The 14,142-nt window shown below is 44.6% G+C and overlaps 2 protein-coding genes across 2 annotated transcripts; both read left to right on the forward strand.

The window, feature by feature from the left end:
* The first annotated feature begins 1,975 nt into the window (after window positions 1-1,975).
* LOC105074556 (olfactory receptor 1M1-like) lies at window positions 1,976-2,911 on the forward strand. The gene has a single exon (XM_010962134.3). The coding sequence runs from the start codon at window positions 1,976-1,978 to the stop codon at window positions 2,909-2,911; it is 936 nt and encodes a 311-aa protein (XP_010960436.3).
* Window positions 2,912-10,796: 7,885 nt separating this feature from the next.
* LOC105074536 (olfactory receptor 10H1-like) lies at window positions 10,797-11,744 on the forward strand. The gene has a single exon (XM_010962107.2). The coding sequence runs from the start codon at window positions 10,797-10,799 to the stop codon at window positions 11,742-11,744; it is 948 nt and encodes a 315-aa protein (XP_010960409.2).
* Window positions 11,745-14,142: the final 2,398 nt, after the last annotated feature.

The raw sequence follows: 14,142 nt of genomic DNA on the forward strand, positions 1-14,142 counted from the left end.
TCCTTGCAGAAGCGAAGGCAACATAAATCATGTAGAGCTGGAGTCTAGTGGCTTCAAGGCAGGAGTGAAAGCAGATGTAAAGGACCTAAGGCAGGATGCAAAACCAGGAAGATGGAAACTGAAGACGCCTGGGAATAAGAAGAGCAGTGGTAAGCCATGAAATGGTGAACTTGGACAAGATTGGCATTTTCATTAAGTTGCTCTGGCTGCAGTGTGTACAATGGACTGCAGGGGGCGAGAGTCGCCACGGGGAGACCAGGGAAGGTGGACCATCCAGGTGAGATTAGATGGTGGCCTGGATTAGTGTACTCATTCTGGAGATGAATGATCCTTCTGTCCAAGAGGTGAAGACAATGCTGAAAATGCATGAATTAGGAATTGATGAGATATGAGAGGTAAGGGAGGAGTTGAGGGCAATGCCTAGTCTTTGTCTTGGTGGTGCTGGCTGGGGTTGTGCCAGTTGTGTGCTCCAAGGAATTGTGCAGTGCTTGATTCCCATGACCAACATCAGCAACCCTGGTGGAGGACACCTCTTTTGGACTTCGTGAGACTGGAGTGCCTGGGGCGGGTTCTGGAAGTGATGTCTGGGAAGCAACAAGATAGTCAAGTAGAAGACTGGAGAGGGTGGGTGCTAGAGCCAGAATTTCAGAGCCATTGAATGAAAGATGCTTCAAGACACCTGCCATCTAATATTTCACACCTCAGGTGTACACTGAGCAAATGGTGGCATACCATGAGTGGACTGTAGGGTAAACAGCATTCCTGGGTTCTGAGCATGGGGGTCCAGAGATACAAAAACAGGCAGATTGTCTCACAGAGAAACACATGCACTCTTTCTCCTCAGCCTTCAGTAGACGAGAAAGGTGAGTGGAAACTTTGGAGAGTCTATTATTTTCCACAGATATTTACTGCTCGGAGAGATTTCTATCTGTCCAAGCCCCTCGATACCAGGTTTGGCTGCTGAATTGTGAGTGGAGGGAGAGGCAGCCCTTAGGAGCCGGCATACAATTCACCTTTCCTGCTGCTGCAATAACTGGCAATATCCCAGACAAAGATTTATGGAACTTCCTGAGTCCTGGAGTGTGGTCATTATGCAGCCCAGCCATAGCAAACCTGTGATGGACATGTAGCCTGAGTGAGAAACAAGCTTTCATTGCTGCCAGCCACCGAGATTTGGGCGTATACATTACTGCACCATGATTTAGCCTAAATTGATGGATATGAGGCAGTGGGCTGCCCAGTGGAGGCCAGGCTCAGGATAACACAAGCCTCAGCTAAGACATAGGGCCAGAATTTGTGGACGTATTAAGATTGTTGATCTCAGTATTTAATCTGTACGTGCTGCCACAGCCCCACAAGGGGACTGATGTAAAAGATACCTGCCATTGTAAAAACAGTCCTTTTTTAAAGTTTCCTTTATAGAGCTCCAAACTATTGTCTAATTAATCGTACCAGGAAACTGAGGCTTTGGGAGTTTTGGTCAGTGGCTCACAAAGCTAATAAAGGTCAGAGATATCATTCAAACAGGGTCTGTCTGACCAGCCCTTGTTCTCAACTGCTAAGAGATTTAATCTCTCAGAAATATACATAAGGTTCAGCCTTTTACATATTAATCCATCACATCTTCACAACTACTCTATGGAGCAGGTACTATTATTATTTTTAATTAATAGATAAGTAAACTAAGGCACAGAAGGTTAAGTATCTTGGCCAAATCACACAGCTAATTAATAAGTGGCAGAGCTGGATTTAAACTCAGGCTGTCTGTCATCAGAGTTCTTGTCTTTAATCACTTTTTATTATTTATTTTTATTTAAAAAAATCAAATCCTAGAAGTATTAACCCCATGTACAGATGAGGAAACTGAGGCTCAGCATGGTTATGTGAGATGCATCTTCAAGGAAGTGACTTGTTTTGACCCCAGGAATCCACCCACTGTTGACACCCCTGTTTCTGCCCTTAGAACGGCCTGGCCATGGGCAATCACACCCAAGTCTCTGAATTCATCCTTCTCGGCCTCTCTGAGCAACCACTGCACAGGCAGATACTCTTTGGTTTATCCTTCGGCCTGTATCTAATTGGGTGCACAGGGAATCTGCTCACCATCCTGGCCATCGTCAGGGACCCTCACCTCCACAGCCCCATGTACTTCTTCCTCAGCAACTTGTCTCTTCTCGACATCTGCTTTACATCCACCACCATCCCCAAGATGCTGGTAAACCACCTGTGCGGGAACACCACCATCTCCTTCTCAGCTTGCCTGGCTCAGATGTATTTCTTCATTGCCTTTGGGGCAGCTGACAGCATCCTTCTATCAGCCATGGCTTATGACCGCTACCTGGCCATCTGCTGCCCACTGCACTACGTGACAATCATGAGCATCCTTCGGTGTGCCTCGCTGGTGCTGATACCCTGGATCTCAGCCAACCTCGTCTCCATGGTCCACACTATCCTGATGACCCGCTTGTCCTTTTGCACCAATAGGATCCCACACTTCCTCTGTGACCTCAATGCCTTGATCAAGCTCTCCTGCTCAGATACTCAAGTCAATGAGATGCTGGTGTTGGTCCTTGGGGGCTCAGTAGTTCTGATCCCTTTTGTGTACATCATGGCCTCTTACACACCTATTGCTGTGGCTGTGTGGAAGGTGCCCTCTGCCCAGGGCAGGTGGAAAGCGTTCTCCACCTGTGGCTCTCACCTTTGTGTTGTCTCTCTGTTCTATGGGACTATCATTGGAGTCTACTTCAACCCTGCATCCACACACACCACTCAGAAGGACATGGCCGCCACAGTGATGTACACCATGGTCACCCCCATGCTGAACCCCTTCATCTACAGCCTGCGGAACCGAGATCTGAAGGGTGCCCTCAGGAGACTTCTCAGTAGGAATCCCTTTGCTAAGCCTCTTTGAAGACTCTTTTTAGACCCAATTGATTTTGTAAGAAACTAATGCTTTCCAAAGTTAGAACTCACACTGGTTTTTCTTTTTTATTTTAAAGGGAGAAACAAAACTGTTATTATTCATGTAATTTATTTTTATTGAATATATTTACATATAACCTTGAGTAACTTTAAGGTGTACAAGCATTAATCCAATACATTTATACAGTATAATATGATTTCCATTGTAGTGATATTTAGCACCTCTATCACATGACATACTTGTTCTTTCTTTTTACTGGGTGGGATAATTCAGTTTTAGTCTTTCAGCAAGTTGGAGGATTGTAGTACAATATTGTTGTCTATGTTAATTAAACTGTGCATTAGCTCTCCATGGCTTATTTACCACTCAATGCAAGTTTGTACCCTTAAACAACATCAATCAATCTTGTCACCCTGCTCCCCATCCCCTGGTAACTACCATTCTATATTTCACCAGTTTAACTTTTTTAGATTCCACATACAAGTGATATCACATGGTACTTGCCTTTCTCTTTCTGACTTATCCCACTTAGCAAAATGTGCTCAAGTTGCATCCATGTTGATGCAAATGACAGGCTATCCACCTTTATCATGACAGCATTTTATATATATATGTATATATATATATGTCTGCAATTATAAATATATATCACATCTTTTTAATCTATTCATCCATTGATGTGCACTTAGATTATTTCTGTATCTTGGCTATAATGAATAATGCTGCAATAAACATGGGAGTTTATATATATATTGAAATTCTGTTTTCATTTCCTCTGAGTATACACCCAAAAGTGGAACTGCTGGATTGTACTGATCTATTTATAATCTTCTGAGGAATCTCCATGTTGTTTTCCACAGTGATTGGACCAATTTACATTCCCATCAACAGTGTGTAAGGGCCCCTTTCACCGCATCCTTGCCAGTGTCTGTTACCTCTTGTCTTCTTGATGATGGCAGTTCTAACAGATGTGAGGTGTTATTACCTTGTGGTTTTGATTTACATTTCCCTGATGATTAGTGATGCTGAGCATCTTCTTATGTGCCTGTTGGCTATTTTGATGTTCTCTAAAAAAAATTAAGTCTTAGAAAAATGAGTTGAAACCCAACCTGAAATATTTGCACAATGCTTTTTGTAGATTAATATTTGAGAGTTTGGCAAACTTGTGTAAATGCCCAGCTGGTAAATATTTTCAAATTTGCAGGTCACGCTATCTCTGCCGCAATTATGCAACTCTGCCATTGTAGCACAAAAACAGCCATAGACAATATGTCACACAGGCATGACTGTGTTCCAATAAAACTTTATTCATAAAAACAGGCAGTGGACCCATATGCTCTAGTTTTCACCACTAAACCTGTAATATAAATTCTTTAGAAGAAACCAAAAGGAATGTTTCTGGTAGAAACAGTATTAAGGCACAAGAAAGAGAAGGCAAAGCAAAAAGACTGGTAGGCTAAATTAGTATTTAGAACCTCTAATAACATGCCTGCAAAGCAGTAAGAACAAAAGAATCTTAAAAAAATGAGCAATGGCTTTAAATGGGCATATCAAAAAGGCAACCCATATGGCAAATGAACAATAGAGATTTTCCAATCCCACTAGTAATTAGGGAAATGCAACTTAAAGGACAGTGGGAAACCACTCGGCAACCATGTTGGCAAAATTAAGTTTCACACTGTCAAGTGCTCATGAGGGCGTGGGGAAACAGATCTCCTGACACACAAGTGCTGAGAGCGCCCAGCTACTTGGGGGTTGAATTTGACAATTCTCGTTATAGTTAAGATTCACATTTCTTACAACCTGTTCATCTCACTACTCATTTTGTGTTTGAATCAGATAGTGCCTGTTTGTAGTAGAAAACATACAAGGATATGTATTGTATTATTCCTAATAATGGAGAAAAATTGGATGCAAACTGAGATGTCTAACAGTTAAATGTACACTATATATATTTATAAATTTGAATATTAAATTGATTTTATAACAATGAGATGTTTCTATGTGGTTAGAAACCTAGATGTGATTTTGCCCCAGAAGGGACATTTGGCTATGTCTGGAGACTTTGATGTCATGGCTGGTGTGGGGAGCCTACTGGCATCTAGTAGTTGAGATCTGGGATGCTGTTAGACATCCAGCAATGTTCAGACAGCCCCCACCACAAAGGACGATCCAACCCCAAAAGTCAACACCGCCAAGGCTGAGAACCTTTAGTCTGTATAAACCAACATGAATATCACTCCAAAATTATGAGTGAAAAAGCCAAGTTGCAGAAAGGTACCTACAGGACAATCAGATCTGTGTTAAAACACAAAGTATGGAAAACAGTTTGGTGGTTCATCAAAAAATTGAAGATAGAATTACTATATGACCCAGCAATTTCACTCAGGTGAATTGAAAGGATTGAAAGGAATTCAATCCAATCTTTGTATGCAAATATTCATAGCAGCACTATTCACATAGCCAAAAGATGAAAACAATCTAAATGCTCATCAATGAGTGAACGAGTAAACAAAAGTGGTCTATCCATTCAGTGGAATATTCTCAGCTATCAAAAGGAAGCATGCTATATGACAGATGAATCTCAAAAATATTATGCTGAGTGAAAAAAGCCAGACCCCATAGGCTACATTTTGTATGATTCCATTTATATGAGATGTCCAGATCAGGCGAATCTGTAGGAACAAAAAGCAGATTCATGCTTGCCACTAATCTAAAGCTGGGGTTGGAGGGAGGACTGCTAATGAGATGAGATCTCCCATTTTGTGGGGGATGATTAAAATGTTCTAGACTTAGATAAAGATGGTGGTTGAGCAACATTGTGAATGTGCTAAATGCCTCTGAATCGTTCACTTTAAAGTGCTTAATTTTATGTTATATGAATTTCATCTCAAAAATAAAACAAACCCACAAAAAAGCACAACCAACCCCCAAAACAGTACTCTTATTTTATGTGTTTGTTCACTTGCCCCATGCGTACAATGGTCTGCAACGATGTCCATCAGATTCACCATCATGCTAGCATGGCTGGTCAACACATAGCTTTTATCCTGATTGGTAGAATTTCAATTATTTAATAAGAAAAAACAAATATATGTGTGCTGATTTTAAAAAAGTTTAAAGATATTGAATTAGGCAAATGACCTGAACGGGGAAGAAAGAAGGTGGACAGGCAAGTTGCGCAGCCTTGTCAGCCCCAGTGGCCAATGGCAGGACTGCTTTCCTGCTGATGTCAGGAACCAGGGCCCCAAATCCCAGATTTGCTAAGCATTAGACTCTGCTCCAGTCCCTGGGAAGCTCAGGTAATTGACTCAGCCCTGGCAGGCAGGGAGGGAGGGAAAGTGAGGACAGATTCTCCCTGAGGTTGCCCAATGCCTTGAAGTGTCCCCAGGGGTCCCCGCATCCCTGTAGCAGAGGCAGAGGCAGAAGGACTGCAGTGAGAGAAGGCAGCAGGCAGGAAAGCAGAGGCAGCATAAATAATGGAGGTCTAGCACAGGCAAAGGCCCCCACATGGCTGGCACACTCAGGGTGGCAGGCTCATTGCCTTGCAGCCTCCACCTGCAAGGAAACATCAAACCAGGACCTCCAACTGGAGTGAGGCAGAAGGAGGTGCAGAGCCTGGAGCCCCAGGTGAGTCATCATCCCTCTCTTCCACTTGACCAGGAGAGTCCTGGGGAACTAGCATTTGCCAGACTAGGAGAAGCCACCCTGTTCACACAACTCTTTGTGCAATTTGAGTCTGGGGGTGAGGGAAGCAGGGCTCCAGTTCTTAGCTTCAAGGTAATGGGATGATTGCTTTGCTGGCATTACCCTTTTTGGAACTCGCTTTACCTAAGAGGTAGATTCATTGGAGAGCTGAGAAAACTGAGATGCAGAGAGAAAAGAGCTGCCACTTAAAGTTACCCAGAGCACCTGCCTGAATTTTAACCTCTTTCCCCTCTCTGTTCTGGCCAGGAACCAATGGTGAAAAGGATGTGGAGAGGCAGAGGAAAGAGATAGACAAGCAGATTCAGGGTTGAGAGGCTCAGTCACCCACCCACCCCAGGGGGATGGAAAATATCAGGAAGGCACCAGACCGACAGGTGTGGTGATGGTAAGAAGTCAAGGACAAAAGAGGGAGAGAAAAGGGAGGGAGTAAGTGGCAAGATGAGAGGGAGGATGCAGAGAGGGAAACTAACCCAGCTTCACTGAGGAGAGAGAGCCAGGATGGGGGCAGACAGGTAAGGCAAGATGGAGACCACACAGAGCTCATCTGCGGTTCTCAGCCGGGGCAGTTCTGCTCCCTAGGGGACATTAGACAATGTGTGAGGACACTTTTGATTGTCACAACTGAGAAAATGCAACTGGTATCAAGGGATGCCAGGATGCTGCTCTATACCTTACAATGCACAAGACAGCCCCAACACAAGGAAAGATCCATCCCCAATTGTCCCTAATGCTGACGCTGGGAAACTCTCCACTCGGAATATATGCAGACATAACCTATCCACAGAATGGCTTGGGCCCTGAGTTCCCGGGTAGGGAGCTGGCCCCACCGTGGGTTCCTCTAAGTGCCAGATAACCAGGTCACACACTCTCTCTAGGGCCGTTCAGTTTCTTTACAGAGGAACACACTAGGTGTTCACCTGGCGGAACATTGCCAGGAGACTTCTGCCTACCTTTCTGCTGTCCTGGTTCCATGCCCACCATGGTTCTATGTTTTGTTTCGGTTTTTTTTTTGTCTTACTTTTTAAAAAAATTAATAGATTTTATCTTTAAGAGTAGTTTTAGGTTTACAGAAAATTGAGCAGATAATACAGAAATTTGATACCCTCTCTCCTTGACCTCAACTTCCCCTATTGTCAACATCCTACATTAGAGAGGTAACTGTGTTACAGTTGCTGAACCAATAATGACACATTATTATTAACTAAAGCCCACAGTTTACATTAGGGTTCACTCTTGGTGCTGTATCTCCTATGAGTTTTGACAAATGCAGAATGTCATATATTCGCCATACAGCATCATACAGAGTAGTTTCACTACTTAAAAAAAAAGGCCTAGGTCCACCTATTCATCCATTCCTCTCTCCCTCTGAGCCCCTGGCAACCACCAATCTTTTACTGTCACAGAGCTTTGCTTCTTTCAGAATGAACAGACACCCCTCTTAGCTGCATTCTGCATCCCGATCACCCAAGAAGGTATATATGCAGCCCTGGGCCACTTCCCCAGGACATGGTGAGCTCTTGTCTTCTTACAGTTCCTCTTTCTTTCTTGATGGCTATGGCTTTTGTGATCTTAATTAATACAAGGAGGAGTGTGTGAATGGGCTGCTATGGTGAAGCTGACATCTCCCCGGTCCTGGGATTGGCCCTGACATTCATTAACAGCCACCAGTAAGTGGTGAGTGTAACAGAGAGATTAAGTAAAGACAGGGTTTGAGAACATTCAGATGTAGGTTCAGATCCTGGTTATTGCACCCAGAAGCCATGGTCCCTTTGGCAAATAATGTGTCTTCTGTGGCAGAAGCAGCTGCCACTTCTGTAAAACGGATATCATAGCAGATGCCTCATAATATTGGGGTAAACACTTAATAAGAAACATGTGAACACAGGTGCCATGTCCAATAGAGGGTGGCTATTCTCATCAAGAACTCAAAATCCAGTGCCAGAGACAGCTGCATCTCCAACATGACCAGTATAATGAAGATCATGAAAAAGTAAGATAAAGAACTTTTAAACCCAGTCAGGCATTGTTATTTTGGAGCACATGGGAACAAGTGACTAAATCTGTTTTGGGAAAAGATGTCCAAGAAGGCTGAGTCTTAAAGATAAACAGGCATTTGCTGGTTGGAGGAAAGGAGGCACTGATATTCAGGCAGAGGAATGGCTAAGGAATTGCAACTTTTACTCTCTAGATCATTGGCTCACAGTTGGGGGATACAGTGAACAGCTTGACTCCCTATAAACACAACAACAAAAAAGATGTGGCCCCCAAAGTTGCTAAACTTTGCACTAGACTTTGGAGAGCTAGTGGAAGCTGAGAGCACAGCCCGCAGGATACTGGTCTTACCCATTCAGCCTCTTCTTGGAGGCTCTTGTTTCCAAGTCATTGACTTTGACTCATATTCTCCAGGATCTCAGCGTACCGGGGCTGAGTGGGGCTTTTGGAGCTATCATTCACTATCATTCTTGGGACCTACGGGCAGATGCTGACTAGAAGTGAGGGAAAAACACAAGTGACGCCAAGGGAGGGAGGCCAAGTAACTCTGGGAAATGGTGATATTTGGGGAATGCAGCCGCTGGTTCTCCGAGTGTCTGGTTCTCCCACTGTGTCTTTTTCTCCGCCTGTCAGGAATTGATCTAGGACATGAGCTCACTTAAGAGGGCACTTACTACTTTTCCTGTTTTTTTATTGTGATAAAATACACATAACATAAAATTTACCATTTTAGCCATTTTATAGCATACAATTTGGTGGCATTAAGTACTTTCACATGTTGTGCAACCACCACTTCTATCTAGCTCCAGAACGTTCTCACCACCCCAAAAGGAGACCCGAAACCCATTACGTTTACTACCCCTTCTGCCTCACCCCCAGCCCCTGGCAACCACTGAAATGCCTTAAACTCCTACATGATATGTTCACAGCAGCTCTATTCACAAGAGTGAAAAACAACCTAAATGTCTATCAGTGGGTGAACAGATCAACAAAATGTGGTCTGTCCACACAATGAATACTGTTCAGCTATAAAAAGGAATGAAATATTGACATATGCTACAACATGGATGAACCTCGTAAATGTGATGCTGAGTGAAAGAAGCCAGATCCCAAAGGCCACACGGTGTATGAGTCCACTTAGACGACTTGTCCAGAGCAGACAAGTCCATACAGATAGAAAGCAGATTAGTGGCTTACTGCCTTTTAAACTTGACATAGCCTATTTAAAAATGCTTAAGTTATTCATAAAGAGTCATTGGACACCCATTGAATTGAACTTATTTACTGAGTACAGACCATGCACATTTGCTCGCGTGTTGATTTAATTATCACAGGTAGCACCTACTGTTTTCCAGGTAACAGTCCAAGAAGAACTCACTTAATTATCACAATAACTATTTAGGCTAGGTAGGGGGAAATGGAGGTACACAGAGGCAAAGAAACTTGCTCAAGTTTACACCACAGGTAGAGCAGGGGTTCTAACTCAGATCATCTGTCTCCTCACAACTTTTGGTTGGACAGTTATGTTGCATTGCCCCAGAAGGTGCAGATGCACCTCAGGATAGCTGGGAAACAACCAGGACATTACTGCTACGCGGTCTCCTGCCTCTGATTCATTGCACAACTCCAGAGGAAGAATCTGGTTGATGCAGGTTAAGTTAACGATGCACACAGGTCCAGGGATTTACAGACCTGGGATAAGGACATATTGTGGTATCTGAAGCTCTGGGGACAACAGGACATATCAGATGGGAGCAGGAGGGCAGAGGAGCAATGGCTGGAAGCTCTGGTGAAGGAAATTTCATTTTGGGGAAGCAACCTAGAGGGATAGAAGGGTAGAGTCTTTGGGGACAGCCAGCCATGGGGTCAGGTTTTGGATCTGCCATTTTGACAACTTCACCTTGAACAAGCTGCTTGGCCTCTCTGCACCCCGACATTCTCAGTGAGTATTCTCAAAATACTCACGACAAGGTGACAGAAACAGCACCTCCCCCACTACATTAGGAGAGGACTAACTCACAAGAAGCACAGAGTAAGAACTACAGCAATGCCACCTGTCATTTACCAGGAGCAGCAGCCCCTTGGGCAGGGCCAGCAGTGGTGGAAGCTGATGGCCGCCCTCCACCCAGGAGCTGAGCTCTCCATGTCACACCTCACTTCAGGCACAGCCTCCATGCAGGCAGCCAACCTCTCAGCAGTGACTGAATTCATCCTCATCGGCTTCTCCAACTTCCCCCACCTCCAGCTGATGTTCTTCCTGCTCTTCCTGCTCATGTACCTGTTCATGCTGCTGGGGAACGTGCTCATCATGGCCACCATCTGGAGTGAGCGCAGCCTCCACACCCCCATGTACCTCTTCCTCTGCACCCTCTCCATCTCTGAGATCCTCTACACTTTTACCATCATCCCACGCATGCTGGCCGACCTGTTCTCCACCCACCGCTCCATCTCCTTCATGGCCTGTGCCAGCCAGATGTTCTTCTCCTTCATGTTCGGCTTCACCCACTCCTTCCTGCTCACTGTCATGGGCTACGACCGCTACGTGGGCATCTGCCACCCCCTGCGCTACAACGTGCTCATGAGCCCCCATGGCTGTGCCTGTCTGGTGGCCTGGTCCTGGGTTGGAGGCTCGGTCATGGGGCTGGTGGTGACATCAGCCATTTTCCAGCTCACCTTCTGTGGACCCAATGAGGTCCGCCATTTCTTCTGCCATGTGCCACCTCTCTTGAAATTGGCCTGTGGAGTCAATGTCTCCACAGTGGCCATGGGCGTGGGCCTGGTGTGTATCATGGCCCTGCTGGGCTGCTGTCTCCTCATCCTCCTCTCTTACGCCTTCATTGTGGCCACCATCTTGAGGATCCCCTCCGCTGAGGGCCGGCACAAGGCCTTCTCCACCTGTGCGTCCCACCTCACTGTGGTGGTTGTGCACTATGGCTTCGCCTCCGTCATCTACCTCAAGCCCAAGATTCCCCAGTCTCTGGAAGGAGACACGCTGATGGGCATCACCTACACGGTCCTCACTCCCTTCCTCAGCCCCATCATCTTCAGTCTCAGGAGCAAGGAGCTGACGAATGCCATGAGGAAGACCTTCCTCAGCAAGCTCTTTCTCCGAAGCTCCTGAAGTGGCTGGTTTTGTGACAGGGGATGTGGCAGGCAGAGGCACTTCAGTCCATTGTCTGTAAAATGGGAACAATCATGATGCACTGGTGATGATTCCTGTCTGTGCATTTCCCATCCTTCCCTCTCAGCGACTGCTCTATAAATTCTAGATGTTTGTTTTCTCTCCTCTCCCCCAATCTGCTTGGCCCTCATTCCTCCTGAGTTCAGTGGGGTCATGGCCTCCCCCAATTTGATGCTGTGTCACGAAGGAAGGGACCCCTCTCCGTGTTGGGGAGCCTACGTGCATAGTTTGTCCTCAGCGTGTGAGGGAGGGACGCTTGCTCTGCCCCAGTGACGACGTAAACAGCAACAGAGATTTGGAGCCTGCTGTGCACCAAGCACCAAGTTCCATGCTTTGGACACTTCACCTCTCTCATTTTATCATATTGAGGGAAGGAAAGCATTGTTGGAGAAATGGTTTTCCATTTCGAGTCTTCACATTTTTGGAAGTCTCCTATGATTTGCTTTTGGCGACTGAACCAAATGATGGGTCGAAGGATACAAATTAAAGAAAGAAGAGAAAGGGGATCTGAACTTCTCCTTCTAAGATAAGAAATATGGAAAGTGTTGGGGCAAAGATGTGAGAGAGGGAAGAGGAAGTGGTGGCAGGTTTGAGGGATGAGGAGGAACAGGTAGAGAACAAGATTGCTGGCAGTTGACAGGGAGCTAGGGGAGATGATGGGCTTGGTGGCTGGTGAAGAAATTTAGGGGAAAAGCAGGGACATAAGCTGTAGTTTTATAAGGTTAATAAGGTTTCCGTAAAGTACCTGATATAAATTGCCTTTCCTGACTCCCTTGAAATCCTCAGTAAAAATCCATTGCACTTTCATGGGTTGTGGAGCCAGACAGATTTGGGGAGTGGGGGCTGGGCCTGCTTCAAGGAAGGTGCTCAGGCAGAGTCACTAGCCCCTTTGGGTTACACCCCATTTTTAAATGAGGTTTGGTGCTTGCCCAGAATCAAGAAGTCAGCTAGGTTCAGGGATGCAGAATGGAGTCAGCCAAGTGAGTCCTCTGTGTCAATGGGTCTCCAACCTAAGGGCACATCAGAATCACCTGGAAAACTGGTTAAGTCAGGATGCTCGGCCCCACCTCAGAGTGTCTCATTCAGCAGGTCTGGGGGCAGGACGACTCTAGAATCTGCATTTCTAGCAAGCTCCCAGGTGATGCTACAGCTGAGGATGACACTCTGTGAAACACTGCTCTAAAGAATCCTTAACTCAAAGACGAAGCCACATATTTGAGTCAGAGACAAAAGTAACATTCTCTCTCTCTCTCTCTTCCTCCCTCCCTCCCTCCTTCCTTTCTTTTTAATAGTTATGAAGATAACAGTTTCCCATTTTTTGATCATTTAACATCAGCTAGGTTTTTTTTTTTAAAAAATAATTTTATTGAAATGCACTTCACGTACCATATAACACACCCACATAAAGATATGTGTAATCATCACCACAGCCAATTTAGAACATTTTCATCACCTACAAAAGAAACCTGTGCCCTTTAACACCTCTCTTTCCTCCCTTCCTTCCAGTCCTAAGACACCACTAATCGACTGTCTCTATAGATTTACCTTATCTGGAAATTTCATGTACATGGAATCCTGTGATATTCATCCTTTTGTGTCTGGCTTCTTTCATCTTAGCATGCTTTCAAGGTTTACCCGTGTTGTAGTATGTATCACTAATTTCATTCCTTTTTATGGTTGAATATGTTGCATTGTTTGGATATACCACATTTTGTTTATCCATTCATCTGTTGCTACTTTTTCTGGTAGTTTCCACATTTTGGCTCTCATGAATATTTTGCTATAAACATTCATGTACAAGTTTTTGGGTGAACCAATATTTTCATTTTGGCGGGTATATACCCAGGAGTAGAATGGTTGGATCATATGGTAACTCTATGTTTAATCATGTGAGGAACTGCTAGACAGTTTTCCAAAGTGGCTGAACCTTTCAAAGTTGGTGATTCCGAATGAACAGTTCCTCAACTGATGCTTTTCTCTGTTCCCAAACTCATTAAACAAAAATTGAAATTATAATATCATCCTAACTACTGATTACTGAGTGTATCCATGTGCCAGGCACCATGCTAAGCCCTTCACAAACATTATTTTACTTCAGTCTCTTAACTGTGTTAGAAGCTCTGTGCTTTTTCTTTCCTACAAGGTAGGCTCAGAGAGTGGATGTGACCTACCTAAGGACACACAGAATTACATGAGAGCCAATTTCCTCACACCCACTCCAACAGTGTTAACATACATGAAAATTTTTTGCACATCCTATTGGATGGGCAGAAACAACACCTCGCAGTTACCTTCATTTACCCTCATTCTTCTGAATTAATTTATTCAACAAATATTT

This window comes from Camelus bactrianus, chromosome 22, assembly GCF_048773025.1.
Source record: "Camelus bactrianus isolate YW-2024 breed Bactrian camel chromosome 22, ASM4877302v1, whole genome shotgun sequence".
Classification (NCBI taxonomy): Eukaryota; Metazoa; Chordata; class Mammalia; order Artiodactyla; family Camelidae; genus Camelus; species Camelus bactrianus.